General features: G+C 39.9%; 1 protein-coding gene and 1 non-coding gene across 2 annotated transcripts; both read right to left on the minus strand.

Moving 5' to 3' along the window:
* Nucleotides 1-1764: 1764 nt before the first annotated feature.
* On the minus strand, nucleotides 1765-1836 carry Trnag-ucc (transfer RNA glycine (anticodon UCC)). The gene has a single exon. It is a non-coding gene; the product is annotated as a tRNA-Gly (tRNA).
* A 13593-nt stretch (nucleotides 1837-15429) lies between these two features.
* Nucleotides 15430-26059, minus strand: LOC139714827 (aquaporin-9-like). The gene is made up of 6 exons (XM_071626484.1): nucleotides 25934-26059; nucleotides 22692-22827; nucleotides 21600-21737; nucleotides 19906-20018; nucleotides 17839-18059; nucleotides 15430-15592 (listed from the first exon to the last, which is right to left on the minus strand). The coding sequence occupies exons 1-6, from the start codon at nucleotides 26057-26059 to the stop codon at nucleotides 15430-15432; spliced, it is 897 nt and encodes a 298-aa protein (XP_071482585.1).
* Nucleotides 26060-27435: the final 1376 nt, after the last annotated feature.

Consider the following 27435-nt stretch of genomic DNA (forward strand, 5'->3'; position numbering starts at 1 on the left):
GTTGATACCATTTTTGTGGGCAATTGTGATGACTGAATGGTGACATAAAGGAAAAACACTCATTTTTAAAATATTTTTCTGAAAAAAAGGAAAATCATGAAAATGCTTGATTCAGCATAAATCAGAAGAAGACTGAAGGATTATCTTGAAACCTTTTTAAGAATTTTGCTTAACATGTAATTAATATTTGGAGAAAATTAGGGGTCAGTACCATTTGCGGTTCAGGAGTTATAATGTCTCAAACTTGAAAACTTACTATGTAAAAATTTCCACTTCAGCTGTGACAAGACCTTGTTGGTCGTAAAGAGAGTCTGCACGCGCCAAGACTACTACACGCACCACTGGCACTGACGCTTGCAGCAGTGCCAGTGGTGCGTGTAGTAGTCTTGGTGCGCGCAGACTTTTTTTGACAAACAAGAGTTTGTGCCTGCAAACTAACTTTTCATACCAAGTGGTAGCTCAGGTGACGCTGATCGTTATTATTTCAAAGTAGATTGTTCTGATATGTTTTTATGCCTCCGCCAACGAAGTGGCCGGAGGCACTATGTTTTCGGGTCGTCCGTCCGTCCGTCCGTACGTACGTCCGGACGTCCGTCCCGTTTTGTTTTTGTCGATATCTCAAGAACCGTGTGGTGGTTTTACATCAAACTTGGTATGAGGATATATCCTGGGGGATAATACTTTATTTGGATTTTAGGGTCATGGGGTCAAAGGTCAAAGGTCATAGGTTATTTTGTGAAAAAAAAAAGGTTGAAATTTCATGTTTTTCTCCATATCTCGCAAATGGCTAAAGGTATCTTCATGGAACTTAGTATATATATGCTTGTACCGATGGGCAGTGATTATCTAGGAAAGTTGGGGGTCATGGGTCAAAGGTCAGGTGGGGGGCCAGGTCAAGGGCAACTCCTCAGGTCAAGGGCAACTCCTCAAAATATCACTACTTATATTTATGCAATGCCTGAAGGTTTGATTTTTAACTTGATGTATGCTTGTATTACCAAATATATATTCTGTGGGAAGTTTTCGCCAAAGGGTCAAAAGTCAAAAGGTCAAAGGTCAAGTGAAAGTGCTTAATTGCACTTTTTCTTCCATATCTCGAAAGTAACTCAAGGTATCATCATGAAACTTACATATTAATGCATGTTCTACCTGACAGTGATTCTCTTTGGAACTGTGAGGTCAAAGGTCAAAGGCCAGGATTAGATAATGCTATTTTACCATTTGATAATGAAATTATACTTTTTCTCAATACCTTGAAAATTACTCAATTCATAAACTTATAAAAGGGTCAAAAGTCAAGTAAAAATCATCAGTTCCCCAAATACCTGCACTCTGACGTTTTAATCATTCATCCAATTGAACCTAGTTCCAGGAAAGTGAACATTCAGCACATTTGTAGCAAACCTGTCATTTTCATATTTTGCCAATTGTGTGAAACTGTCATCACACATTGTCAAAACATTGTACTATAGACCTACTAGGAGAACCATGCATTATGGCGGAGGCATACCAGTCGCCGTAGCGACATTTCTAGTTTTTTATACTAAGCTGTCAACAGTTATCAATGTTATGGTTTCTTGAAAAGAAATGGTGATATCTCCGTATGTTTTAGGCTTCATTATATATATATATATATATATACATATATATATATATATATATATATGAGATATGAGAAAGGAAGGAGAAATCGGTGCGTAGCTTTGACATCGTTATTCCTCTTACTGTTCCTCCTTTTTGGAAAAGCGCAAGAGTTGAAAAATTGGTCTCCGCCGGGAATCGAACCCGGGTCTTTGGCATGGAACGCCAACGCCTTAACCGCTCGGCCACGGAGACGACATAGCGATTCAGGCAGACCCAAGCTCGAATACCCGACGGACCAACCTTTCAACTCTTTAGCATACGTTCCTTTTTGGGGCAGAGAGTTATGAATAACGACCAGCCGCGTGCCTCAGCTGGATCTGCAATGAGATTCACGTAGCGGTGAATTGGGATAATGTTTTTGCGAAAGAGATCACCGCTACAACAGCTTTTTGGCTTATCCTGAATAATTTTGCATATGTGAGATATGAGAAAGGAAGGAGAAATCGGTGCGTAGCTTTGACATCGTTATTCCTCTTACTGTTCCTCCTTTTTGGAAAAGCGCAAGAGTTGAAAAATTGGTCTTTATTATATATATATATATATATATATATATATATATATATATAATTTTTTCTTTTTTACATGGTAGAATGTTTTGTGATACAACTAACCTGCACATATAAATCGAATGTGATATCTCTTCCAACGGTAAACGATACCTTTAGTGTGTTGCGTCAGAGTCAAATCTTGATTAATAATTTGATATATTTTTAGAATTTCTTATATTGCTGTCTATCATATATATTGTCCTTGTTTAAACCATATTGAGGGTGTATTTATTTTTATTATTATTATTTTTTTTTTGGGGGGGGGGGTGGACCTCATTTTAGTGTTTGGGTAAGGCCCGATCTTTGATTTAAAAAAGAAATGCTTCTGTATCAAAGATATGCTTTTGTACTTGTATGTTACTCTGCTGTTGTAGAAACGTAAATGAGGATGGCATATGTGTAATAATATCTGATCCGTACATGTCGTTGAAAGCCCTTCTGATCCGAGCACCCCCCCCCCCGAAAAATCCGACATGGCGGCAATTTCTCAAAGTTGCTTTTAAATGTGTTGTGCGAAATTACTTTTCAGTATGTTGTTCAAATAACACTGTCCAAAATGATTATTCATGCTGTATATTCACATTTCTGAGGGGCCCACATTCTACAAGACTTGTCTTTTTAGTGGGTCCCTCCGTTTTTCGAATTATCCACAATGTTTACTTACTTCAAATCACTTGAGTTTTATGATAATCTGTAATGATTGTAAGGTGCTACAATTATTATATTCTTTTCATCCTACATAGTTTTGAGCACCTGATTTTCTGTTACCAAAAAAGAAGAAGTGATGTTTATATGTTCTTGTCGAAAAATGAAATAAAACATTGAATTGAATTGAATTGAATTGAATTGAATTGAATCGAATTTACAAATAAGCATGCTGAAAGTGTATTCACTGTGAATAGATTTTTCTTACATCGTTTTAGGCTGATTTCATGTGGGTTATAGTGTCAAAATTGAATTGAACTAATGCCATTGGTAGATGCTTTCACATTTTAGATATCAGGATCACTCGAGAGTGGAAATGTTCATTTTCACTCCTTTTAGAGTGATCTCAGGGATCACTCAAAGAGTGACGAGTGATCCCTAAGGTCACCCTAAAATGAGTGAAAATGAAAATTTTCACTCAAAATTCACTCCAATTTTACTTTAAATTTACTGATTTCCGTTATTAACTCCTTCAAAAATGAAACTTCCACTCGATTTTTTTTTCTTTTTCGGAGTAGAATATCACTGGTTTTAAAAATATCTCCATAAAAACCCATGACGGTTTGAAATAGCACTACAATGTTCAAAATATATAAAAACTATAAATGGATAGCACAACAGACAAAATTATACCAAAATTAAAATAATACATTTAATTTGGCGCAATAAACTATGTCAGCTTTGATGGCCTGCAATCTTGAAGTTTTTTAGTGATTGATCCAAATTTTGTTTTAAACTTTCTATAGCAAGGTTGTTTCAAGCTTCTACCTCTATTTGAAAGACATTATTTGCTTCATCTCATCTGCTCCAGAACAATCTACTTTGAAATGATGCGATCGGCGTCACCTGAGCTACCACTTGGTATGACAAGTTAGTTTGCAGGCACAAACTCTTGTTTGTCAAAAAGGTCTGCGTGCACCAAGACTACTACACGCACCACTGGCACTGCTACAAGCGTCAGTGCCAGTGGTGCGTGTAGTAGTCTTGGCGCGTGCAGACTCTCTTTACGACCAACAAGGTCTTGTCACAGCTAAAGTGGAAATTTTTACATAGTGAGTTTTCAAGTTTGAGACATTATAACTCCTGAACCGCATATGGTACTGACCCCTAATTTTCTCCAAATATTAATTATATGTTAAACAAAATTCTTAAAAAGGTTTCAAGATAATCCTTCAGTCTTTTTCTGATTTATGCTGAATCAAGCATTTTCATGATTTTCCTTTTTTCAGAAAAATATCAAAAAATGAGTATTTTTCCTTAAAATCTCAATCCAGTTATCACAATCTCCCACAAAAATGGTATCAACTTGTAGAAAATTTTATTCTCTTTCATATGACATCACATTTGTTGAAATCTGATGTTTCTATCAAATTCTATCTTTCAAATAGCAAATTCAGTAGATATGGCGGCCATCTTGGACGCCATTTCGGATTTGGAGGCTTTCGCAACAATTTTTTTTTTGTAGACCAGTGGTATGTTGTTTGTTACAATAGAAATTTGAAAATAAGCATGGTCTACTTAGTTTGTAGAGAGAGTGGAACTCACTCGTTAAGTAAGCGAGTTTTTAGGGTTTGGCCCTCCGGTTATTATGACATTTATTAATTTCGGGAGCTGCGTCTGGCGGCCATGTTGGATTTTCGCAATAAAAAAGAAACTGATTCTAATTTTAATCCACTGAATCTTATTTCTCTTACCATTTATCATCAAATAGAGTTAAAAAAAACCCATCCCCAGACAAATCTTAACCACAGAAGGCACTTTTTAGGTCCTCTGGCGGCCATTTTGGATTTTTGGCGGCCATCTTGGATTCGGGACAGATTTCAAGATGGCGCAGAAGCTTATTTTGTTAAGTATGGTCTAAAGTACCAGAATCAAGTGAGAAAACCTTGACTGGAAAAATAGGCAGTTTTTGCCTGGCTCTGCCCTGTCTAATAGTAGTCCCTAACCCTTTTTCATTTCAATATAGGTTTGGGCTGAGCCAGATGGTCATTTCCATCTCGATCTAATATCTGCAGTGCCTTAAACAACTCCTGATCTTGAATTTTACCAAAAAGCCTCGGTATAATATACAAACCAAGTGAACAGTTCTCTCTGCATTTGAACATTCTAGATATGATAATATCCTAACAATGAAGATTGGTGTTTCTTGTTCCAGATCCCTTTACAAAGCCACATTGTTCTGCATCCATCTCGGAGCTAATCTCGCTGCGAGATCTCGTCATGATGACCCTGTGAAGGATCTCTATGATGTGGCTCATTGGACTGATTGAACGAGAAAGCTCAAACTCCACTGCTCAAGACTTCTTTGGTAAAGCAATGGAAAACAGATCTGATGTAGTCTACAGAAATTGAGCTGCCGTCATATAAAATGTACGTCGTTGACTATACTTGTAATGGTTTCGAGGCCAATGTCATCCAGGGGTGTTGTCATAAATATAACGAGTTCAACGAGCGCAGGTGATTATTCCCTTTTATGTTACAGACTGGTGCACGACCTTCTGACTGATTATCCTTTGACCCTCAACGTTCTTGATTACTGCTGGTTTGTCTCCCCTATTGCCATGGAATGAATTTCTGTCCACCTTTCAAGTATCTTCTCCGTTTCCATGACGACAAACCCACCTTCCTGATTCTGTGCATCCAGATTTAATGCATGGTACCTTTCCCAGTGTTTCCTAGATCTCTTTATCTAGGTTATGTATTGTAGCACTGCTTCCTCTCATCACACTTCTCGTTGAGCCATGTTTTCCTAATAGGTTGTTTGCACCTTGTTTTTATTTCTCTGTCCTAATCTTTACACTCTTTGTGTCTCTTTCCAGAATCTTCTGTCTTCTGACCATGACCTCATGGACTCTTCCATCCTTTCCAAAATTTCGAACATATTCTGAAATACCCGGTAGCATGGGGAAACCATACCAACAGAGTAAAATTATAGAGATAAATTCGAGCGAAATGGTCAGCTACGTCATTTAAGCGCTCACTTTTCAGACCCGGCGGCACGGGGATATACCATGAACTGGGAAGGCTGGCCCGGTTCGGACATATTCGAGAACCCCTGTGACGAATTTCATATGGCTTTATCACTGATCTATGTTGGAAGTCCATACACACACACACACACACACACACACACACACACACACAGCCGAAGAATCTCGAATGGAGTCGAAGTTTACCGATGAGCGTATACCCTCCTATTCTACAATTACAGCACTCTGCAACAAGATCTTCAGACACCTATCATGTATTGTCATCCAAATGGCTCATGAACTTCTACATCAAGAAATGCGGAGTAACGTTAATCACTCGAAAACGCAATCCTAAAAAGTACAAATACCACCTTCAGAATGGTGTAATTCCAAGAGTTATGGAGTATAAGTATCTTGGGGTAACTGTAACACCTGACCTACGCTGGAATACACACTGCCAAAACATCAGGTGCAAAGCCAGCAAGACCCTGGGACTTATACGCAGAACATTGCCATCATACTCAAAGAAAATGAAGTCTAGAGCCTACACAGCATTGGTTGGGCCTAAACTGGAGTATGCCTCTGAGGTTTGGAACCCTCACACCTTGACGTCCATCAACAGCCTCGAACAAGTGCAGAAGGCAACAGCTCGGTTTGTTGCTAGTGACTATATCTGGTGTGGGCACATGGATGGAACACGTTACACCACCAGTGACTCCTGGACCAATTTTCACTTTTTTTTTAAACAAAAGCAAACAAAATCCAGCAGGGACGGGTAGGCCTACCAGTGCCCTCAGCAGTTACCCCTGCAACCTACCATGCAAGAAAGGCTCATTACCAGAAGTTTATCATACCCAAGACATCCACCGATGCATTCAAGCACTCATTCTTTCCAAGGACAATTTTGATCTGGAACCAAGTCAAGTCGTGCATGTCACCACCCTGACAACATTCAGAGAGGCAGCCCTCCCCTCTATTACAACCTTGCAGCCTTCTAGTGGATCCCTCATTCCTTAAAGAAGGATGCATTCAGATTTTACTCGCACAGTGCACACTTTTATTGTATATGGAGATCATCACTGTAGAAAATCCCGACGATGTGTAGTTCATCCCAGTGTAGCTTCTTAGAGCTGCAAGAGGGGTTACAGTATCAATTACTCGTTAGTATCAAGTGATTTTATGCTGACCGGTGCTAGTTGTGGTTTTCGAACGTACCCCTGTAGGCAGCGAATCGGCTATCCATGAATTCCCACCCTACCTGGCCTTTAACACTGGCTGTTTTCTTGTCTTTCTTTTACACTGGAATTTCTTTGCAAGCATTTGCAATAACTTTGCTTTGAATGCATGTTTTTTTGTGGGTTTTTTTTTTAGTTTCACCTCTTTTTTCACAGATGACAGGGTCACCGTCGCTTCCACAGTCTGCTCCAATGTTTAGGTCTACTTCTAGGAACGGCTTCCTATTCTCAAACGTTTATTACTGATAACACGGTCTACCTGATCTTTGCAATGTTCCCAGGACTTCCCACGTCCAAAACCGTCATGGATGTTTGTTCTGCAAACCATGAACTCGTTATCACTGGGACATTGGTTTTGTCATCTTTAATTGGAAAGATTTGATATCATGTGACAACAACTGAAGCGATGGATATTAGATTGTGAACACACCCTTTACTGGTAGAATAAGGAATCGGGAATCAATTTCACAATACCGTAATAATGGAAAAGCTCTCTCTCTCTCTCTCTCTCTCTCTCTCTCTCTCTTTCTCTATAATACGTTGAAAGAGAGTGACTCCAGGACATATATAAAGAAGCGTAACCATGGTAACTGTGTGTGTATTTCCGTGTGTGTGTATGTGTGTGTGTGTGTGTGCACTCATGACTTGATCATCGCTTCGCCATTATATTTCTTACCGCATGTCGTTTGAACTACATTTACGGCGGAAACTCGAAGCATTTCTTGTAAAATCAATTTTCCTTTCATTTTCGCGCCATTTTCTCCCTTTGTCTTTAACAAAAAAGCATTTTTCGTCAATATTCTTTTTTCTTCAACACTTTCACGATAAGAAATGTTAGATACGTTCCTTTTCCACTCCCTAGAATCCTTTTTTTTTCTCCCCCCCCCCCCCCCATGAGGTCGTTTTGGTCGATCTTGCCTAACTTTACAAGCAGAAACCCCACTGTTTATGACTTCATTCAAATAAACGATCACCTTCATATGGAGAATGATTTGATTGATGCTATGTTTGACACTCGTTTGTATACTCACATTCAAACATCGTGTATAGGGCAGGGTCGTGAAATATGAAATCTAAATCATTTTTCAAATATGCATTCCGCTTTATTTGCCATTAGATTTTGAGACGGAAATGATTGGAATAATTTGTCTAGAATTCGAAGGTACTGGAGGTTGAGAGAGGAATAGAGTTCAATAAATTCAGAATAATGATACCGTCCTACGGTGTCTTGCAGACTCCGTCTGTATTATATGATTGCAATGCGTACATGACTTTCGCATGCTGTTGATATCAATTTAGTTGAGAAAGAATGTTGAAGTCGTCAGAGATATTACCTGGGACGGGGGACTTTGATGGGTGTCCGCATTCTCCTCTGAATCCCAAGAAACTGATCACCGCGGGCTGATATTCATCTCTAAGAAATGACAAACACACGCCGCGGAGCGAATTACAACTCTAAATATTATGACACGAAAACTAAACAGAGATGTTCAGAAGTCTTAATGAATAGGTAGGGGAAGTGTAACTCTTGTCTACGCAGCGTGAGTATTTTTTTTTCTTTGTCCAAGGTTTGTCCTTTTTCTTTCGCTTACACCTGTTTTATTTTGTCATGCCTTGTTTTTGCAATGAAAGGAAATCGAAGTGTGAAAACACTATCTTAATGATAACAAAAAAAAAAGCGAAATCATTAATCATGAGATGAATAAGGCGTCTTCCGTGGTACGTGTGTTCTAAGAACGTTTGGCGCTAAACCAATCGTCTGGGTTCTTGTTAATTTTCCTTTCATAATGAAGATTGCCAGGGGGTTACTTCTTTCTTCAAAATGTCGTGGAAATATAGTTTGTTTCTACAAGACAATAACATATCATATTAATACTCTCCCTGATCACTGTCTATACTGCTATAGATCAAGTTTCATTTCTTAACAAATTTACTATGTAGTTACATGTAGGTCTATATAATTTCTCTCCATATTCATTACTTATATTGTTCGGTATTAACTCCTTCCTTTTTATTGTGTGATGCTCGCTTGCCGCTTTTGCTGTCTGTTTTCATTTTGTTTATAAAACTTTAATTGATGGAAATGGAATGTAATAATCTAGCGAAATGTTAATGAAATTCATGGGTTTGAGGAGATCATCGCGGTTAAAATAATTTTCGATTTGCATGTTGAGATATTCATTTTCACAGTAAAAGACTGGTTAAGGAAAACCAAGTAAAATGATGATCATACGCCGTTGCATGTCAAAAGCAACCGGATAATCCATAGCTCGTGCGCGCAGACGCGCTGAAGAAAATATTGTCGTTAGCAAATTGATTTCGGCCCACGGTGGTTGAATTGAAATTACAGCCGGGCCCCCTTTATCCGCTCATTTGCGACATGTGACCTGCCTAAATTTCAACATTTAACCCCGATTCGCTAGAAATTTCCAGACCTTGCGTAGCGAGAGAGAACTCACAGGCCATTGGAATTTCAAATGCCTCGTGATTCGGCGATCCGATTGTGTGGGCTGGAAGGCCGAAGCGCTCCCTGGGTGCCACGTTTCCGTTCCGGCGTACCCCATTTCCAAAATTTGCGTCACAGTTCGCATTGGAGTGCCACGGCCAGCACACAGGGGAAAACGGGAGCAGTTTGAGGGTGGATTGCCCACTTGGACATCTTGATGGGCGTTGCAAGACAATGCATCAGTAAGATGTGATATGCTAGACGGAGTAGAAGGAGAGATGGGGGGGGGGGGGTGGGAGGGCTAAAGAGAGGGAGTGGGATGGGGAAAGTTAGAGATACAAAGGAGCAAGCAAAGGGGAGAGGGAGGGAGAGAGATGAATAGAGCCACTGGAAAAGAAAAACAAAAACCGAGAAAATAAGGTGGGAAAATAATAAGCCTGCAGCCTCTATGTTTTCACCCGGGAATATAATCTGGGACGTACATGGAAAATAATAACAGCATATCAAAACAACAATTACATCAATGTTTGATCTGACTTGAGAATGGAGAGTGTTTTGACGAAAAATAAGAACATAAGAATTGTTTATGTCCAGTTTTTATTTTTTCTTACAGACGCTTGGACTGTTAAATGTTCTCAATCTTAGTCACACTAAAAGCGGGGTTCTGCCTTACAAAAGTCTTTTTTTAAAGATAAGTTTCAAATGGTCCATGAGAAATAACCACTAAGTGGCAGTATAATAACGTGCCGAAATTTCCCAAGAGAACTATTCAACTGCAATAATAGCATTGCATGAAAATGCAGCGAACAACGAAGAGCTACATCGACCATACATCTCAAAAGCAAGCAAGAGGAGTCCAAAATGAACCAGAGTAGTCTGAGCACGATATTGTGTTTCTCTTTTCAATACATGCTATGAATGGAGGATGAGTTTGGACAGAAAAAAAAATATCCTTTATGCCTGTGAATGTGCTAAATGTGTACGAGTATGTGCTGTGTTCTGTGTGTGTGTTTTTGTGCGTGGGTGTATTTGTGTCTGTGTTTTTTATGGCCTATCTGTCTTAATAATCATATAATAGCATGTAGTTCTTACAAACTGCTCCCACTATCTCAAGACCTTGCAAAATGCGCTGTATCCTGAAATAGAACAGCAATAAACAAATTTAAAAAAAAAATCAAATTATAAACTTCTTCGCTCCCAAATGGAGACAGAGAGAAAAATATGTGTATTGATTTTTGCCAATCCGTGGTTGGTTTTACGATCTTAATGGCTATATTCAAAAACGTCAAAATTCAGTGTGGATTGAGAATTGCGAAACAGTAATTCAAAATGTTCTATTCAAGAAAATAACGAAGTCTATAACACGCCGATATATTACATTTTTATCATTGTGAAGAACACCTACTTCTTATACGCGTCTGCACTGTCACGGAAATTTTCATTTTGTTGCAATAGGCGAAGGTCTTTTTTCGAAAGAAGCTTCAGTAATACTGGACTGGAAGCGTTAAATCAGCTCACGCAAGCTGAGATGGCGATGTACTGAGTGACGTTACTTAAATCGTGACAGGAGAAAATGAGGAGAAGGCAAACACGGAAATAACGTTGTGATGGAACCATGAGTACGTGGAGGATTTAAACTGATTGATCGACCAAGTCCCTAACTAGAACTTGGCATTCGCGCCGGGTGCTTCTCCAGGCCTACGAGGAGTTAATGAGTAGCCGAGAGGCAGGAAACTGAAGTCCGGTTCTTTTTCCCGCTAAAATTCAATTCCACGGGTCAGCCCGGATCGAATTGTCGTGACTCGTCGCTGATGAGTCGCGGGATGAGGGAAGATTTTACCCTCGGAGGCCCTTTTCCCAGCCAAAGACGGTCCTCGTGCCCCTCTTATATACGACATTCCCCACCCCTCCCTTCCTCTCCCCCACCCCCAACCCGCCCACTTGTAGAGTCCCAATGTTGTGCGTTGTTTCTCCCTCCACCATCTTGGCATTTTTACTCTTCCTCCTTCAGTCGACCCCCTTCGCGACCGCTGCTTGCTCTTTTCCGTCTTGAAAATATTCCCTCTTTGCAGAGTTAACGCCCCTGGTTATTTTCTGCAGTGCAACGAGTTCACGGCGTCATCGTAAGTGTAAGCGCAAAGTAAAGAGAAAAAAAAAGAGAAAAATTGTCTTGACCATGAACTCATCGCATGTTGCTCCATATTCTCTTCCAATATCTTTTTTCTCTTACATTTCCCTCTATCTCCCTCTTAATATATATCTATCTCTCTTTAATCTCTTCTTACGGTGCTTTGTTCTTCTTCTTTTTCTTTTATTTCAATTTTGTTTGACACGGTGAAATTATTATAGTTTTGCAAAGGCTGAAAAACATCCAAACCACGACTAGATGACTAACGTATATACTTATGCACTCCACATCACAGCTCTTCCCGAATGTCATATTAATGTGCATGAAAACATAGTAGGATTCCTACTGATGAAAAAAAAAAAAATGCAAACGAGTTCGTGAAGCAATTTCCACAATATTCGCAAAATTTGATTACACAATGCATTTCAATTCCCAGTCGTAATCATAATACACCCGAAAAAGTGGGTTAACCTAAAGAAAACAATACCAAAACGGGATATTTTTTTTTTTGTGCATTACTTGGGAACTACAGACACAAATGTTTTATGTGTATCATCATACTTTCCCTGTTTTGTTTTGTTTTTATGTATATTTATCAATAATCACTGATAAATTCCAGGTGTGTCCGTTGCTTTTGTCTGCTTGTTTATGTCTGTTCTTCGAGAGATTGGTGGCTTTGTATCACGGCATCAATGAAGTGAAGCTGCACAGCAGAACCACAAAATCTTTTGACGATAACATGTAAGAAAACATTACAGGTGACACAAGCAATGACCAAAGAGATAGAGTTATTCAATTGAACATTTTGCAACTCTACTTTCATTTCCAACAAAACAACTTTTCTTACCAATCGGATATTTTATTATATTATTATAATCTTGATCTGAAAAATGGTAGGAACATAATATATTAATTGGTGTTAGTGATCATCTTTTCACCAGGCATTCAATTGCTAACTGTCTTGGAGGAGTCTGCGCCTTTGAATGTTTCTGTGACAGATATATGGCGCCATACAAATGCTGTGGATCATCATCATCATCTATGCATCTTACATTACATTTCTCAAAAGTGTTACTTGGCAAAAATTATTGATAGCATCTATATCGACCTTCGGAAGTAATTCTCTGCGTTCAGTGTTTACGATAAGGACTGGAAGTGCTTATCCCGATTGGTAGACTCTGTTGTCTATATGCTCAATCGTAGCTTTTTGAACGGTGACACGACATTTGCTCCAGCGACAATTGCTCCGGTCTTATTTGTTCCGAGGACTTAAGGTTAGATTTAGGGTTAGGGTTGTGATGAGGTTTTATGTTTAGTTTGAAGCGTGGATTATGATTAGGGTTAGTATAATTGTGTTTGGCTTAGCGTGCATATATTTAAACGGAGCAATCATCGCAGGAGTGAGTGTCATGGAACCCTTTGAACACATACCTTTCAAGAGCGCCCTCACCTTGACAGGGTTCAGAGTTCAAAGGGCACGCGTGTACGTCGAATGCTCATACAAGAATCCCGAATGATAAAGATAAGATAGATCATTGTAATCATTGCTAGTTGCAACCATGGAATTTGCTGTGGAAACTAGCAGTTTGCATACAGCAATAAAGGCTGAAATTATTGCACATAGAGGACATACCATCCTAAATTGAAAAAAAAAACTATGACAAGTCCATTGTCTCTTAGTAAATCGATGTTTTCATTGGAATATAGGTTTCAATGTTTGTTTGTTTTTGTTTCCTTTTTTGCTATTCATTTTTGGTTTTGCTCAATTTGAATACGACTGATATAGAATAAAGCATGCAACACCACATTGAAGTCGATATAACCTAATTATCTACACTTTTTTTTTAAAGAATTTGATATGGGATATGTTGTCATCGTATTTAAAATGGAAATTGATCATCATCTGCAGGGGAGGGGAGGGGACGCCTTTGGGATTGTTTGCGCTGATGACGAATTACAAGTTTCATCGCTTTTCTGGGATTCATCGATTGCATATTCTGTTATCCATTATCTACTCCTTAATGTCTGCGGAAACGGTGTTGATATCCATCTATCTGATCTGGAATTCCCCGAGCATGAAACCGGGTTGTTTGCATCTTCAATCATTATTCTTAATCAGCTCTTGACCGGTTTTTTTTTTCAATCTCGTATGTATTAATCTAGATCTTTCCATCATCAATCGTGGGTTTCTACGATGTGATTTGAATGTTCTCACTTTAATCTGCAACATCCGATTTTCCAATGGAAGGCATAACGAGGTCTCAATCTCACGATATAGTTCAAAACCAGACTCACACAATAACGACGCATTTGTTTCATGACCTGATATTGGGCTATGAAGTGATTTATTAACAACACGCGTCCTGATCTTCTTCTCTTTTTTAAAACTATTTAGCAACTCTTCAACAATCTATTTTCAAAGCCACCGCATATTGTGAAAACAAGTAGTCTGCTAATGTCTGTTTTTTATGCATGTCAGTATGTTCACATCAACATTCCTGCAAGACACGGGACGGACTTGCGTGGATGTAGGCGAATTAGGGTGACACGAAATACTCATTGATTCACGCTTTCTACGTCATGTACGTCGGACGTAGACGTACATCCAGCGTATAAACTAAAGACTATGGCAGAAGAAATCGTGATTGCCCCCTTCGAATTGACGGGCCAGGATAGGGTATAAGACTGCCATGGTTCCTCCCACGCTTCAATGATTGGACAGGGCTCTTGTTCGAACGAGATGGAAAGAGAGAGAGAGAGAAGGAAACCCAATGCATGGAGGCCAATCTTCTGAAGATGGATTACGTTCAGAGCGATTGCGTGGCCGTTGAGTATCAAAAGGCCCGCTGTTATACCGGTGCGTGTATGTCGTAAAAAAGACGGGAAAAAAAAGGAAAAGAAGAGATATCAAATCAGAAGGAGCTGCAGGAAAAACAAACCACAACCCCCAAACCGGTTTATGGCAGGCAGGAGTGGCAGGTGGTGCAAATTGGAACATTAATCAGCGGGACGCTTTCAGCGAGTGGGCTAGGTAGCCGAGGATATCAAGGTTGCTAAAGCCTACCACGCAAGCCGTAAGTAATGGTCATTATGGTACGACGACCGCTGCCGTCTCTAACCCATTGTGATTTCCTTTTCAAACTGACCCAATATTAAATATTTTACGAAGAAACCTTTACCCCCCCCCCCCGCCTTTTCACCCACATTTACTTCCCATCAGGCGATAAACAGGAAGCGATTCAGGGCGTACGATAACAAAACGATCAAACAAACAGAAACATTGTATACTATACAGCTTCATCATTGGTTTTTGAACAGACATCGCGTTCTCGTGTTCGATTGTTGGACGTGTCCAAATTAGATGAACGCGTGTCAAGGTACTGTATTCTCAAGGCATTATCAAGGCTACTTATCCCCTCGCTGAATGGACCATCAAAGTGGAAAATATGATCACAGTCATTGTGCTAACTAAGCTCGAATGACACTGACCGATGTATATTATGGGAGCACAAGCCGTTTCATATTTTTAAGGTGATGTTACAGGTACCTCAGCTTGCCATTATTGTGGAGTAAATTAAAGGTATTGCACCTGCCATGACGCCATTTCGCGTCCAATCTTTCATCGGCTGTTACTCCACTGACGTTCAAAGTGTGCAGGATTACACGAAAGGATTTCACTGGGGTAGCAAAAGGGGGCTTTGATGATGCTGTAATTTTCGACAAAACTGTGACAAAGTTGTTCTTCCGCAGCTAGCTACTCTGCGCCTGCGAGCAGGGGCCTGTTCCCATCTTCGCTGTCCAGTCTCTTGTTGACATCGTGGTGGGCTTCGACTGCCAGATGATAAATCCACGCCCCGAGCGGTCCGCCCACGAGTGGCCCTAAGACTGGAATCCACCAGAATTGATCCCCAGATGGCCTGATTACAAAACAAACAAACAAACAGACAGAAACCAAAACAGAAAAATCATAAAAGAAAACAGTACAATGATAACAATAAAACGCTGATCCTATAATACCCTCAATTGGACGAAATGTGCATTGATGGTTAATACACATATTGACGAGTTGCATTTCTGCCTCAAATTAAAATATTACATCGCGTGATTTAAGATTAGATTTTGATACTTAGCACAATAGTCAAATCTTTGCTCCATGTTATAATCAGATACGGCTAGTTTGATGTTGTGGTCGTGATGTCCGGTAAATGGAAATAAAACTTACTTTCATTCCAAAAAAAAAAGAAGGAAAAAAATAGAAAATGTTCCGAAGTGCACACACGTCATCAACTTATCAGTATGATTTCTGGGCCTTTGGTGTTTACATAAAATGCGTCTGGCCGGCAAGGGCTTACATACCGAACAGTAAAAAAAAATCAAAAATCGACGTATTCCCCCCAAAGTGCAATTAATTCTTGGATGCAGTCGCAGTGACATTCACAGACAAATTTTCTCGAGTGAATCCGCACAAAACACAATTAGGAGCTACTTCTGGGAATATAAGAACATTACCTACGGGGCATAAACGTTTGCATTGATCGGTGGTGCCCGCCAATTCTGGACTTGATGAAGACCGAGGGAGTTTAACTCTGCGCCATGATTGACGGAATTTCTTAAGTGCCACGAATTGTCAGTGGCGTTTTACGTTCGACACCACGAAAAGTGCACTGACCGCCCTAAACGTCTATTTGTTCTTTACTCTTTATGGCTGAGCTAATGATTGCAAATCCGGGAAAGGGAAAAGACGAGAGAAAATAAACAACAACAACAACAACAACAAACTAGGAAGAGTGTTCGGTGACTAGGAAAACAAACATCCGAAGAAACAAATATGAAGTCTTACTCTTCTTTATGCGACAGTCTTTTGCTGTAAAGTGGAGTTTGGGTGTGTGTGTGTGTGTGTTTGTGTGTGTATGTGCGTGTATGTATGGTTTTGCGCGTGTGTGTATGTGCGTGTGTGTATTATTGCGTGAGTTGAATGTGTGCTGTGTGAGTGTGTTTGTGTGTGTGTGTGTGTGTGTGCATGCGATGGGGAGGGGTGAATCTTCCCATGATCATAATCAGTGGATACCCAAAATACAGATTTCACTATTAAAAGAAGCCTAAAAGAGACCATCACTGTGGCTGAAGTGAAATGAATAGAATCACACAGTTTTTTTTCTTCCTTTCACCATTCCCAATGATAATCTGAGCTGAAATTAGGTAACCCCAGCTAGTGAAAAATCAACTGATGATGTCTTTAAATCTACAATGACGAAAGTTTGTAAAGGTTTGAGAAAGAAAAGATGCCAACACCTTTGGCTTTGTTTGGGTTAGTGAGTTTATTCTCTTGTCAATTTGCCCAAAATAATTTTCCCTAAAATGGAAAATGCCAAGGACTGACTATGAATAACCATCAAAAAGTTAATGCAGCGTTGAGATAGAACAAATACCTGCCTTGCTTATTTTATCAAATTAATTACTTGAATATGCTTGTGATAACGAGAGTAGATACCCACAAGGGATAAAAATCCGGGGTCATCCAACTAGACCGACACCTCGGAATCAAACAGCCCACGAGTTCGACAATGAAAACAGGTCCATGAGTCATACAGCTCACGAGTCATACAGCTCACGAGCCATACAGCCCATCAGTTCGACACTACGCAAATAAAGCCCATGAGTTCGACACTAGGTAAAAACAGTTAATGAGTTCGACAAATACAACACGGGGGCCTTGTTAGCATAGTGTCGAACTAATGGGGTGTATGACTCGAGGGCTGCATGACTCGAGGGCTGTATGACTCGTGGGTGCCAGTCTCGTGACGTGTACTCAAAAATCCTCACAGGCTGAAAAAAAACCCCAGATGATCTCAGAGTCTTACCTTTCTTTTTTTTTTTTTTTAGCCAACGCATTAATGAGGTTTTTTAATGAGTTCCTTCAGAAAATTAACATCCGATACCATTTGATAACACAGTGTGTCAAAGACAGAAGGTCTTTTCAAAGTGTCCTTGAATGATGCCATTGCCATCAAGAAGAAAAGACAATAATTTTTGTGTAGGCAGAACGTAAATAAATGCGAGAGGATACGAGATGTAACCTTGTGGGAACTCCATTATGAAATATGAGACAGCAATGTGGAGAAGAATACTTGTTATTATCGCAGCAGTGGTCAGGTTTACGTACGTTAGCCACACTTCGTCCCCGTAGCCAATCATGGCCGTGAAGAGCCGAGGGCTGAAATCTCGCGCCGGATTGATGGCGTAGCCGGCGTTGTAGCCGAACGACAGCCCGATAGCCATGAGAAGGGCGCCAACTAGCGCCGGCTCGAGACCGCTCGGCGGCTTGGTGTTGTACTTGTCGAAAGCTGCCGATATTCCGCCCACGAGTAGCGCTGTCCCAACAACCTGTTTTTCACGAGAGGACATAATGATAATGATCGGAAAAGATATGATGTGGTTATCTTTCTGGAAGGAAAAAAGCAACAAAGAATGAATAGACAACGGTAGAAACGTGGCGAGCATGACAAACTAAACTATATCGTTCACCATGGGTGATGTGCACAGATACAGTGGGATTATCACCTGTTAACTACGTGTTTTTGTTACGATTCATATACGATGGTTCATGGTTTGTGTTTTATTGTGAAGAAGAAGAAGAGAAAAAGACACTCGCATGATCAAATTGAAATTAAGGAATGCAGTTACAACCAACTGACCTGCATCTTTACCTTGAATTTGCAGAGAGGATGAATTATTGAGGTGTGAATTTTCTTCAATTTTTCTCACTGCCCTCCCAGCTACTGATCTATTATTTAAAAAAAAAAATGTCTGAAAAGGGAACCACGAGACTCGAACCTGTCCTCTTCTGTTTTCCGAGCAGCAACACTACCACCAGGCTGTCCCTGGTTGTCGACAGTGACACGATGAATCTGAAACAAATACTCAAGCTCCGAAATTCCAACATTGTTATGTTAAGTAGTCCAAGACAGAGAAGGCATTAATGATAGCAAGAGAATATTAATCGAGGTTGTGTCCCGTGGTTCCTTTTCCCAGAGAAGTTTGTTAAATTACGGATCACAATATGTAACAATCTTACAAATTCCATTTGTAGTAAAAGACAAATTGAAGAAAATTTACACTCTGCCCCTCTAATTAATATTCTCTTGGTTTCAGGATGAGTTATTCTTAAAAAGAGAAATCGAGCCGAAAAGAATGGAAGGAATTAGATATCAGGGACTGTGTGGAGTCAATGATATAATGCAACAAAGCTACGCTGCATTTGTAGTCATGTAAGCTTAACCATAATAATTTTTATGTTCAAGACTTAGACATATAATCTTTAAGAATGGGCAAATGTCTTGAATCTCTCGGAATTGAACCCAGATTGGCGGCACTACGATAATGTTTTGAGTGATCGATCTTTTCGTAGTGAACCATGCTCTTCCATAAGTACCACAACATTTTAAGCGCCATGCCACTTGGGAGCATCCCGTGTCTCTTTACCTCTTAGAAAAAAATATCGTGTTCTTAAATATGTGTGTTGTCAAACAACGTGGCTTTGCGTCTATCATTTGTGTGTCCGTTTATTGTCTGTTTGTCTTTATCTATTTCAATTACTTTGTTCTTTCTTTCTCCCCCTCCCCCTCTCATTCTCTTCCTCATCTGAAAGAAAGTGAGTTTGAAGCGATGTGTGCGTAAAATGTTTGATAGTTCTATGCCTCTGAAAAGAAAAAAACCGGGTGAGACATAAAATCTAACGAAGGCTTGACCACTCATCGGGTTTCGTCGTTGGTGGCGTGCTAACTGCAGTCTCATTCTGCAGATTGAGCAGATTTGGCCGGATGACGTCAATTCGGCGCGAAGGCACTTAAACTTTCTGCCTATTACGACAGACCAGACTAAAAAAAGACGCAATCTCTAGCGGGTATCAGAAGAATCCATCAAATTACACAAAGAAGTACTCAATTGATTTCATTTATGGATCGTTAGCAGCGTTAACGCTCGATCATTTGAACTTTCCAATCCATCTTTATAATTGATTTATCATTCTTCTATTCATTCATTCAAATATATCTCTCAATTCATGCACTAATGCGTCTATTCATTCATTAATCTATCCATTACTTATCCGTCTATCCCTTTCCTATACATCGACCTGCCTATTTTCATCTATCCATCTATTCATCTATCTTATAGTTGGAATGGTGAATATTTACCCCCTCTTTCGAGACAGTGATTGCGCTGGACTTACCTGGTCAACGAATCCGGTTTGCAGCGTGAGGTATGGCTCGGGGTAAGTGGCAAAGATTCCTGCAGTCAAACTTGTTCTGTTATTGCTTCCACCTTCAACCTCATCGATTGCATCTAATGAAACGAAGATCACGTTCTATAATTACACACACATCAGAAAAAAGAAATCATTCGTATGAAAGCACGATACTAGGAATTAAGTAGCAAACAGACAGGAACAAAATAGCACTATAAGAAAACACATAAGTAAGAAGAAAATGATGAAGATAGACAAAAAGAAAGAATAAAAAGGAGCAAAAACAAAAAGGAGAACGAGAGAATATATGTGACCGTGCATCACAAAACGAACAAAAAGTCGCACGCATTGATTTTGTGTGAGGACTGAAAATAGGTGAAATGGGTCAACAGAGCCGATCTTGACTTTTTCGTATTTTCTGGATGAGCAAGTCTTCTTCTACATTATGCTAAAATTTGGGATCATAAAACGGGCAAGAAAGTGTATTTTCTAGCAGTTTATCTCAAATATTATTATTTTTTTCTTTGCAGAATAGTGTGATTAAATGTGTCTTTAGAGTCCTCTTTTCATTTCTTAAAAACCTCGTACACACTCCCCACTTTCAACTCCTATAACTTTTGAAAGGATGATGCTACTGCTTTCAACGTTGGCATTAATTAAGAACCGAGTGTGTTGATAAGGCATGCTCAATTTCAGTTTAATTTGATTATCCCTTCGTTATTGTTACTCCAGTGGTTTTACATCCTGTTTTTGTCCCATCCATCACACAGCCAGCACGGCTTGGTTAAAATTTAGCGCTTGAATAGACACTGTACTTCAGAGCCTCATTTCTCAGTTTACACTTTTCCAGAGTGTGTGCTTTCTTTCCAATATTTAGATAGGTTAGGAGAGTCCATTTGATTTGAGTTATACATCATTTTAAAGCTTAAAGTCTGCTCTTTCAGAGTATGCTCTTAACTAAAAATTCATGTCTGGCAACTTTCTGTGTGTTTTGTCGTGTAGGGTCACATATACAAGAAGAGAGAGAGAGAGAGAGAGAGATCAAGACCCAGACATGATAGAGGAGATGATAGAGATCGTCAATGTTGAAGATAATGATTTTTGGATTATAATCTTATGAAGATGAAGGAGAGGAATAAGAAGAATTAAAACAAGGGCGAACGGAAAGGAAAAGGAAAAATGTTGGGGAAAAACGGAAAGCAATTGTGACAAAGCAGGAGGAAAAGGCTGATAAAGCTCTGACGTAGGGATTAGGCGATTGTACCAAAATCTTTAAACTAGGCTTTTTGACCTTTTTATTTTGACAATTATTGTAAGGCATATTGACGTTATTCAAACGGGCCAATGTTTTTAATTCAGTATTATTCAATTAATTTGACAAAGGAAAATTAGAGGGAAGGCTTGTGTGATTTTTTTTTTTCTGAAATTGTTCAAATGAATTTAGACTGCAGCAAAATGTTACTCCCCCCCCCCCACTCACACACACACCTTGCACATTCAGTGTACGCCGAAAAGCAAACTTACCAGCGCGCACTGACACTCTTTCTTAATAAACACAACCGGTTCGTCCATAGCCTGAAACAGTGTCTTTGTTTGCATATATTTGTCATGTTGTAAAAGTTAACTCGTGATAACAAATGTGTATATTCATCACCATTTACTGCAATTAAGTCACGTGCCTAGGTAAACTCCATACACCACTGTAGCCCCGAAAAAGGCCCCGACGAGCTGAGCGACACAGTATACAGGCAAAGCGACCCAACGTAAGCGACCCAGCGTGCACATGCCAAGAGATACGGCTGGGTTGACGTGTCCTCCTATACGAACAGATATAGAAAGATTTAGCACAATATTAAAGGGTGTGTACAGTTCTGGTCGAGGTGAGGATTTAGCTTTTAATGTTTTGCGAGATATTCAGAAACCACTCTATGAGATATTAAAGAGCGTGCAATTCTAACGGATATCAAAAGTTTCTTGATGAAAATCGGTTTTGAAATGGCTGAGATATCCCAAAACAAGGTGAAACAAAGAGATCCTAATAAAAGGCGTGGCCTGTAGTCTTTAATTATTATCACTTTTTTGGATACCTCAGCCATTTGAAAACCAATTTTCATCAAATAAACGTTAAATCCTTCTTAAAATTACATGCTCTTTCATATTTCATGAGAGGTTTCTCATTATCTCGCTTAGGAATGTAAAAAACATAAATCCCCACCTTAGCCAGTATCACAGCCCCTTTAAACTTTAAATAACCTTCTTGAAAAGTGGAATCACTTATGTGCTCTATGTACTCATTTAGAATGAATAGAGACTATTGATGCTGAAACACCGTTAGGCAGAAATATCACCTTTTTTAAGATGTAGCATCTGCAACTGAGAGTGCAGAGACTTGGGCACGGTACCGTAAAATATTATAGTAAAAGAGATTAAATAAGTCAGCAATTTTGTCATTTTGTTTCTTTAAATGTCGGGGTATTTTCGTAATCAAGAATGATCTGTTCACCATCCAGATTTATTAGGCACATACATCTTTTTACATTAAAGTGTTATTCAATAATCTTTATTTCTAATCTCAGTGTAACTGTAACAGTCCATGATCGTTCTGTTTTGCGTAGGTGTTCACTTTAAGCAGGGCTTGAACCAGTTTCAAGGCGATTATACGTTTTATATAAGAACAAGAAAGGTAGACCTTCAGACTTCACTCTCGGTTCATAAACCGAAAAGAGGGACGAGTGTGGGCCAAAGCCCGCCTAAGCTGCTGGTGCATTTACCTGATACCCCGCCGGATGCGTAGACCGCGATGGTGAGAGCGAGGGCATAGCCGAAGTTGATGGAGAGAAAAGACCCCGTAGCGTTGCCATTTAGCTTGCTGAGAGTAACCTGCGCTATGGCTCCGTCGCCGATCAACTGTAATTCAATAAGAACGATTGATTTATTTGGCCCCCTTAATGCAGGGGGTGATAAAAGTAGAGGCAGCTTGATGAATTGTTATTCCAAGATTTGTCAATTGGAGGAGCTGCTTCAACGACATCTCTGTGTAAGTGAATGTTTAGACGTAAGAATGTGTCCTTGAATATGACTTCTCCTAAACATGAAATTCAGCATGCTCAGCCTATGCACTTCTGAACCGGTAAGACTGGCTTGCTGTAAGGAGTTAGACTCAGATTTGAAGACATAAAAACATACAAAATGCCCTCAGACATAAACATAATACATACCAAAGGGTAATTTCTAAGCACTGTGATTTGTGTAGACTGAAATCTAACAAGACTTATTACAATGAGATGCTTGGTCATTGTTGTCAGCGTACATGATTCTGACATTAATGAGTTTTCACCATATCCAAGCAGTTGACAACTCTGCAGATTAAACTATTAAGGTTATGGACCACCAATCAGTCGTACAGTTGTAGCTGCGGCGTACCTATAGTATCCCTTTTACCGGTTTATATCTCTTCCCCCTCTATTTCTGTGTGTGTGTGTGTGTGTGTGTGTGTGTGTGTGTGTGTGTGCGCGCGCGCGCGCGTGTGTGTGTGTGTGTTTTATTAGTTTCATAACTAATGTTGTTTTCGCCAGGTCGAGCATGTCTTCAGCAGGAATTTCGACCTAGCTCTGGTATCTTCATTGAAACAATTGAATAAGACATTATCATACACAAGAGTGCATACTTTGTAATCCAGAATACGTATTTTCATCTCCTTTTGTTGTTGTTGTTTTTTCTCATGTATGAAGATTTTAATTTACCAAAAAAAAAAAAGTGAATTGCGCCGTGGCCTAGGTCTTGCAAAGAAACCAGTACTGCTAGTGGCTCAACACTGTGCGTGATTGCGTCAAAATGATGACGGTAGGGATATTATTTCTAATTTTGGATGCTACGGTAGAGAAAATAATGTGCGTGTGGTAGTAATGCAATCCCTTCTGCAGTACGCGTGGTATGTATTAAGGAATATGTTCTGAGTGGTCTTTCTTGTATTGGCCAACCAAAATAGACGCATTGAAATGTGTGTAAGCTTTGAAAAAAAAAGGTATTGGTACTTTTCCGCTTCGTTAATCTGACTTAAAGAAATAAAAAAGGAAAAGACGTCACAGTTGTATCCATTTTCCAGGAGGATTTCACAATTTCTAGCTGCTTGAGAATTATTTTCGACAGAGTCTGGGAGAGAGAGAGCGTCATGACAGGCAAAGAGAGATGAAACAGCAACTTCCGTAGTCATGGCAACCACTTGAGACTTAACTCTCGAAATTGAAATCTGACATTCAGATGCGCATACACAATATAAGCTTGTCTGCAAAATGATGAGTCTGCCTTAATATCTTGCGAAGTGCGGAAAGCAATCTTAGATTTTCTCGGCATCCCTAAACCCCCCCCCCCCTCTCTCTCTCTCTCTCTCTCTCTCTCTCTCTCTCTCTCTCTCTCTATTTCTTATTTTTCTCTTTCTTCTACCTCTATCCCACTCAAGGTCATACACATACACATTAATGCACGAGGCGCAAACATAGTATGCATGTATATCTTACGTCTATTTTGATATTACAATCACAGGGCACATCGCTTACATTTTTCTCCGGTAGCCCGTTCTGGCCACTATAGAAATATTTCAATCTGAAAATTTGGTGCCTCGAAAAAGAAATGTATTGGCCCGAAATGATAGGAAACATAGCAATACATTTTGAGTCATATTTGCCCGATCGGCCACCAAAAGATAGCCTTTTTGGAAATTGGTGGCCCGACATAAAGGTTTAGTGGCCCCGAATCACCGGGCCACAGCAGCTGTGGCCCGGGTGGTCCGGGCAGTTAGCTATCATGGCTATTGTCGGGTGCTGGTGTCTTTGAATACATAATGACATATGTCTATGTGCCTGTGGGTATGCTGTTCTTATAAGTACTGGATTGGTTACGCCCAGCGATTGCCCCACTAGGAGAGGCGAAACGAGTTACATTTATACCGAAACATGAGCGCGCTAGTAGACTTTAATTAGAATTTGCTTATAGGCAGAAGAAAGAAAGGGAAATTTAAGGTGTTGTTGTATGAAGATGGAAATTGGTTCTTACAGGTAACAGGGGCGGATCCAGGAATTCTGTAAATGGGGGGGGGGCGCAACTAATATTTCTGGTGCCACTTCCGGGTTTCATTTCATTTTTTCCTTTTATTTCTTTTGTTTTTAACGAAAAATGAAGGGGGGGGCGTGCGCCGGTTGCGCCCCCCTCTGGATCCGCCACTGGGTAATAGCCAAGGGTCTTCCGTTGAGTTATAGAGCCTATACCAGGGCCGGCGGAAACGGGAGGGGGGGGGGGGGCTTGGGGCTCGCCCCGTCCCCTTTTTTTTTGCACCATACAAAGGAATACATAAGGTGTCACCACTTTGGGTCCCCACTTTTTACCCCGGAAATGCTAAAATGGCACTAGAAAGAAATAGAAGAAATAGATAGAAACCTTGAAGTGAACCGAACCAATGTAGGCCTACTTGCATAGTCACGTTCTAAACACATGGTTTAAGGTTATTTACATAGCTCAATCGCAAAATCACAACAATGCAAATTATAATTTCATGCACAGAAATGCAATCGAGTGAAACATGTAAAAGCAAAGATTGTTACTTCGTGTGAAGAAGAAATCATAATATGAGAGAAATCATGATATTATTCTCTGTACATATTGTGAATTCATTATAAATGGAAACCTGGGGTATGGCTAGCATATTTCGAGTATAGATAAACCGTTAGACTAAACGCTCGATCTTGTGTTTGCTTGTTGTTGTTGTTGTTTTGTTTGTTTGTCTTTGTTTGTTTGTTTATTTGGGTATGTGTGTGTGTGTGTGTGTGTGTGTGTGTGTGTGTGCTTTCCTAATCTCGATCAAGGCGTAGAGAAGAAATAAACGTACTGTAGGAAAGTAGCAGTAACTATTGAACATACGGGTAAACAGGGGAGTATTGCAATAACATTTCGTTAAAGAAGCAGCGAAAATCAAATAAAGTGGATGTAGGAGGAAAACAGTCACAAGTAATAGCCTCACCACCAGCAAAAATGTTCCTAAGAGTTCGGCGAGGAAGCACTTCGCCAGCGGGGAGTGGAGCCGAAGTTTGGCGGTGAGAGCCTCGCTGCCCTCACTCTGTATACTGCTGTCGCGGCCACCTGCCATGGCGAACCCGTTCTACGGTATCCCGAAATCGTGTGTAATAGGTCTTATCCTTTTCTCGACATAATCCTTCCCTTGATTGCTGTTTGAGATCATGGTTTGATTTTAGAGAATGAAAAAAAAAAACACGCTGTCGTGGCTGTGTTTAATTGAATTCCGAAGTTCACCCTTAGGTTAGGACTATTAGTTTTAACCTGACTTTTGTACGTCCTTGGTGTGTTTTGAACTTTACTACCGAGGGGCGGGAGTTGATGTTTACCTTGAAGCGGAAGAATGTCACGTGTCCTAATAAAAGGTATATCCCGTGACTGTGCGAGCTTCGCGTACGCGGCTTAAGAATCGAGTCATTACTTCATACATACACGCATCACGCCAACATGATCCCCAGCAATTTTAATTTATTTTATGACTCTGAACATCGACGGTTAAATTTTGAAGATAGACTCTGATTTGGATCAGTGTCCTTCCTTTTAAGTGTATGAAGACCAGCAACTAAAAATGTTCTTGCCCAATGTAGGCCAACACCAGTACTGGCCAACAAACCTTCAATGGTAGTGACGGAGTTAAGATACAGAGCGAGAACGACGCAAAACTGAGATGGTTCATTCACAAGTCTTAAGACACTGAAAGAACCAGACCTTTGGTTGCATGATCATAGACACATATTAAACAGTGCGTGATCGTTGCTTTTTTCACAATGAGAGGAATTAAGCAACGCATAACATTAGCAGATTAGTATGTTATGAATTTCGACACTATCTATTTGAACATGCAGATATACGTCTGATTTTGTGTGAAATCACCTGAATTGACATTTTTGTACAATTCGATGGCATTGGACAAATTTGGTGAGGCGTGCCTCTTGGGTTGTGTGTGCTTCTTCAATTGGCAGGTGCCATTTCTTAGCAATAATATTGCTCTACACACAACCACAGCAAAAGATACACACGCACAAATATACAAACACAACGGTGTGCACGATGAGATTTAGCGTTCGTTTGTTTAAGAGCAAGGCCAAGGTATTTGCATAAACTTTGGAAACCTTCTTCATATGCACCATTCTTTCCCCCCACGAGTTGTCTTTTTCCATACAAACACACTAGAATAGGACTGATAAGTCAATGCGGCGGATAAGAAATTGTGTGATGGCGCCATCTATCAACGATTCTTGGAAAGAGAAAAACCCGGTGGGTCTCGATGGAAAATGAGTGTGTGCGTCAAATGAACACGACATCATCGCAGACCCGGGCCCTGTTTTATGAAGAGTTAGAATTGATTATATTGTTGATTTCAACTGTAAGTCTATGGCTGCCTGTGTGGTTAGGAAATATTTGTCTTTTGATAAAACGGGGCCCAGATCCCTTTACTCTTTCCACATA

The sequence above is a fragment of the Diadema antillarum genome, unplaced genomic scaffold (genome assembly GCF_040938485.1).
Source record: "Diadema antillarum isolate AM-2024a unplaced genomic scaffold, OU_Dant_1.0 seq00002459_RagTag, whole genome shotgun sequence".
In the NCBI taxonomy this organism is placed as follows: domain Eukaryota; kingdom Metazoa; phylum Echinodermata; class Echinoidea; order Diadematoida; family Diadematidae; genus Diadema; species Diadema antillarum.

Excerpts from the sequence above, each read along its gene's own strand:
- LOC139714827 (XM_071626484.1), bottom strand. The coding sequence starts at position 26,059 with ATGGCAGGTGGCCGCGACAGCAGTATACAGAGTGAGGGCAGCGAGGCT. Across the intron at positions 21,738-22,691 it reads CGCATCCGGCGGGGTATCAG|GAGGACACGTCAACCCAGCC; the intron begins GTAAATGCACCA and ends CTGTTCGTATAG. Across the intron at positions 20,019-21,599 it reads GGTGTATGGAGTTTACCTAG|ATGCAATCGATGAGGTTGAA; the intron begins GCACGTGACTTA and ends TCGTTTCATTAG.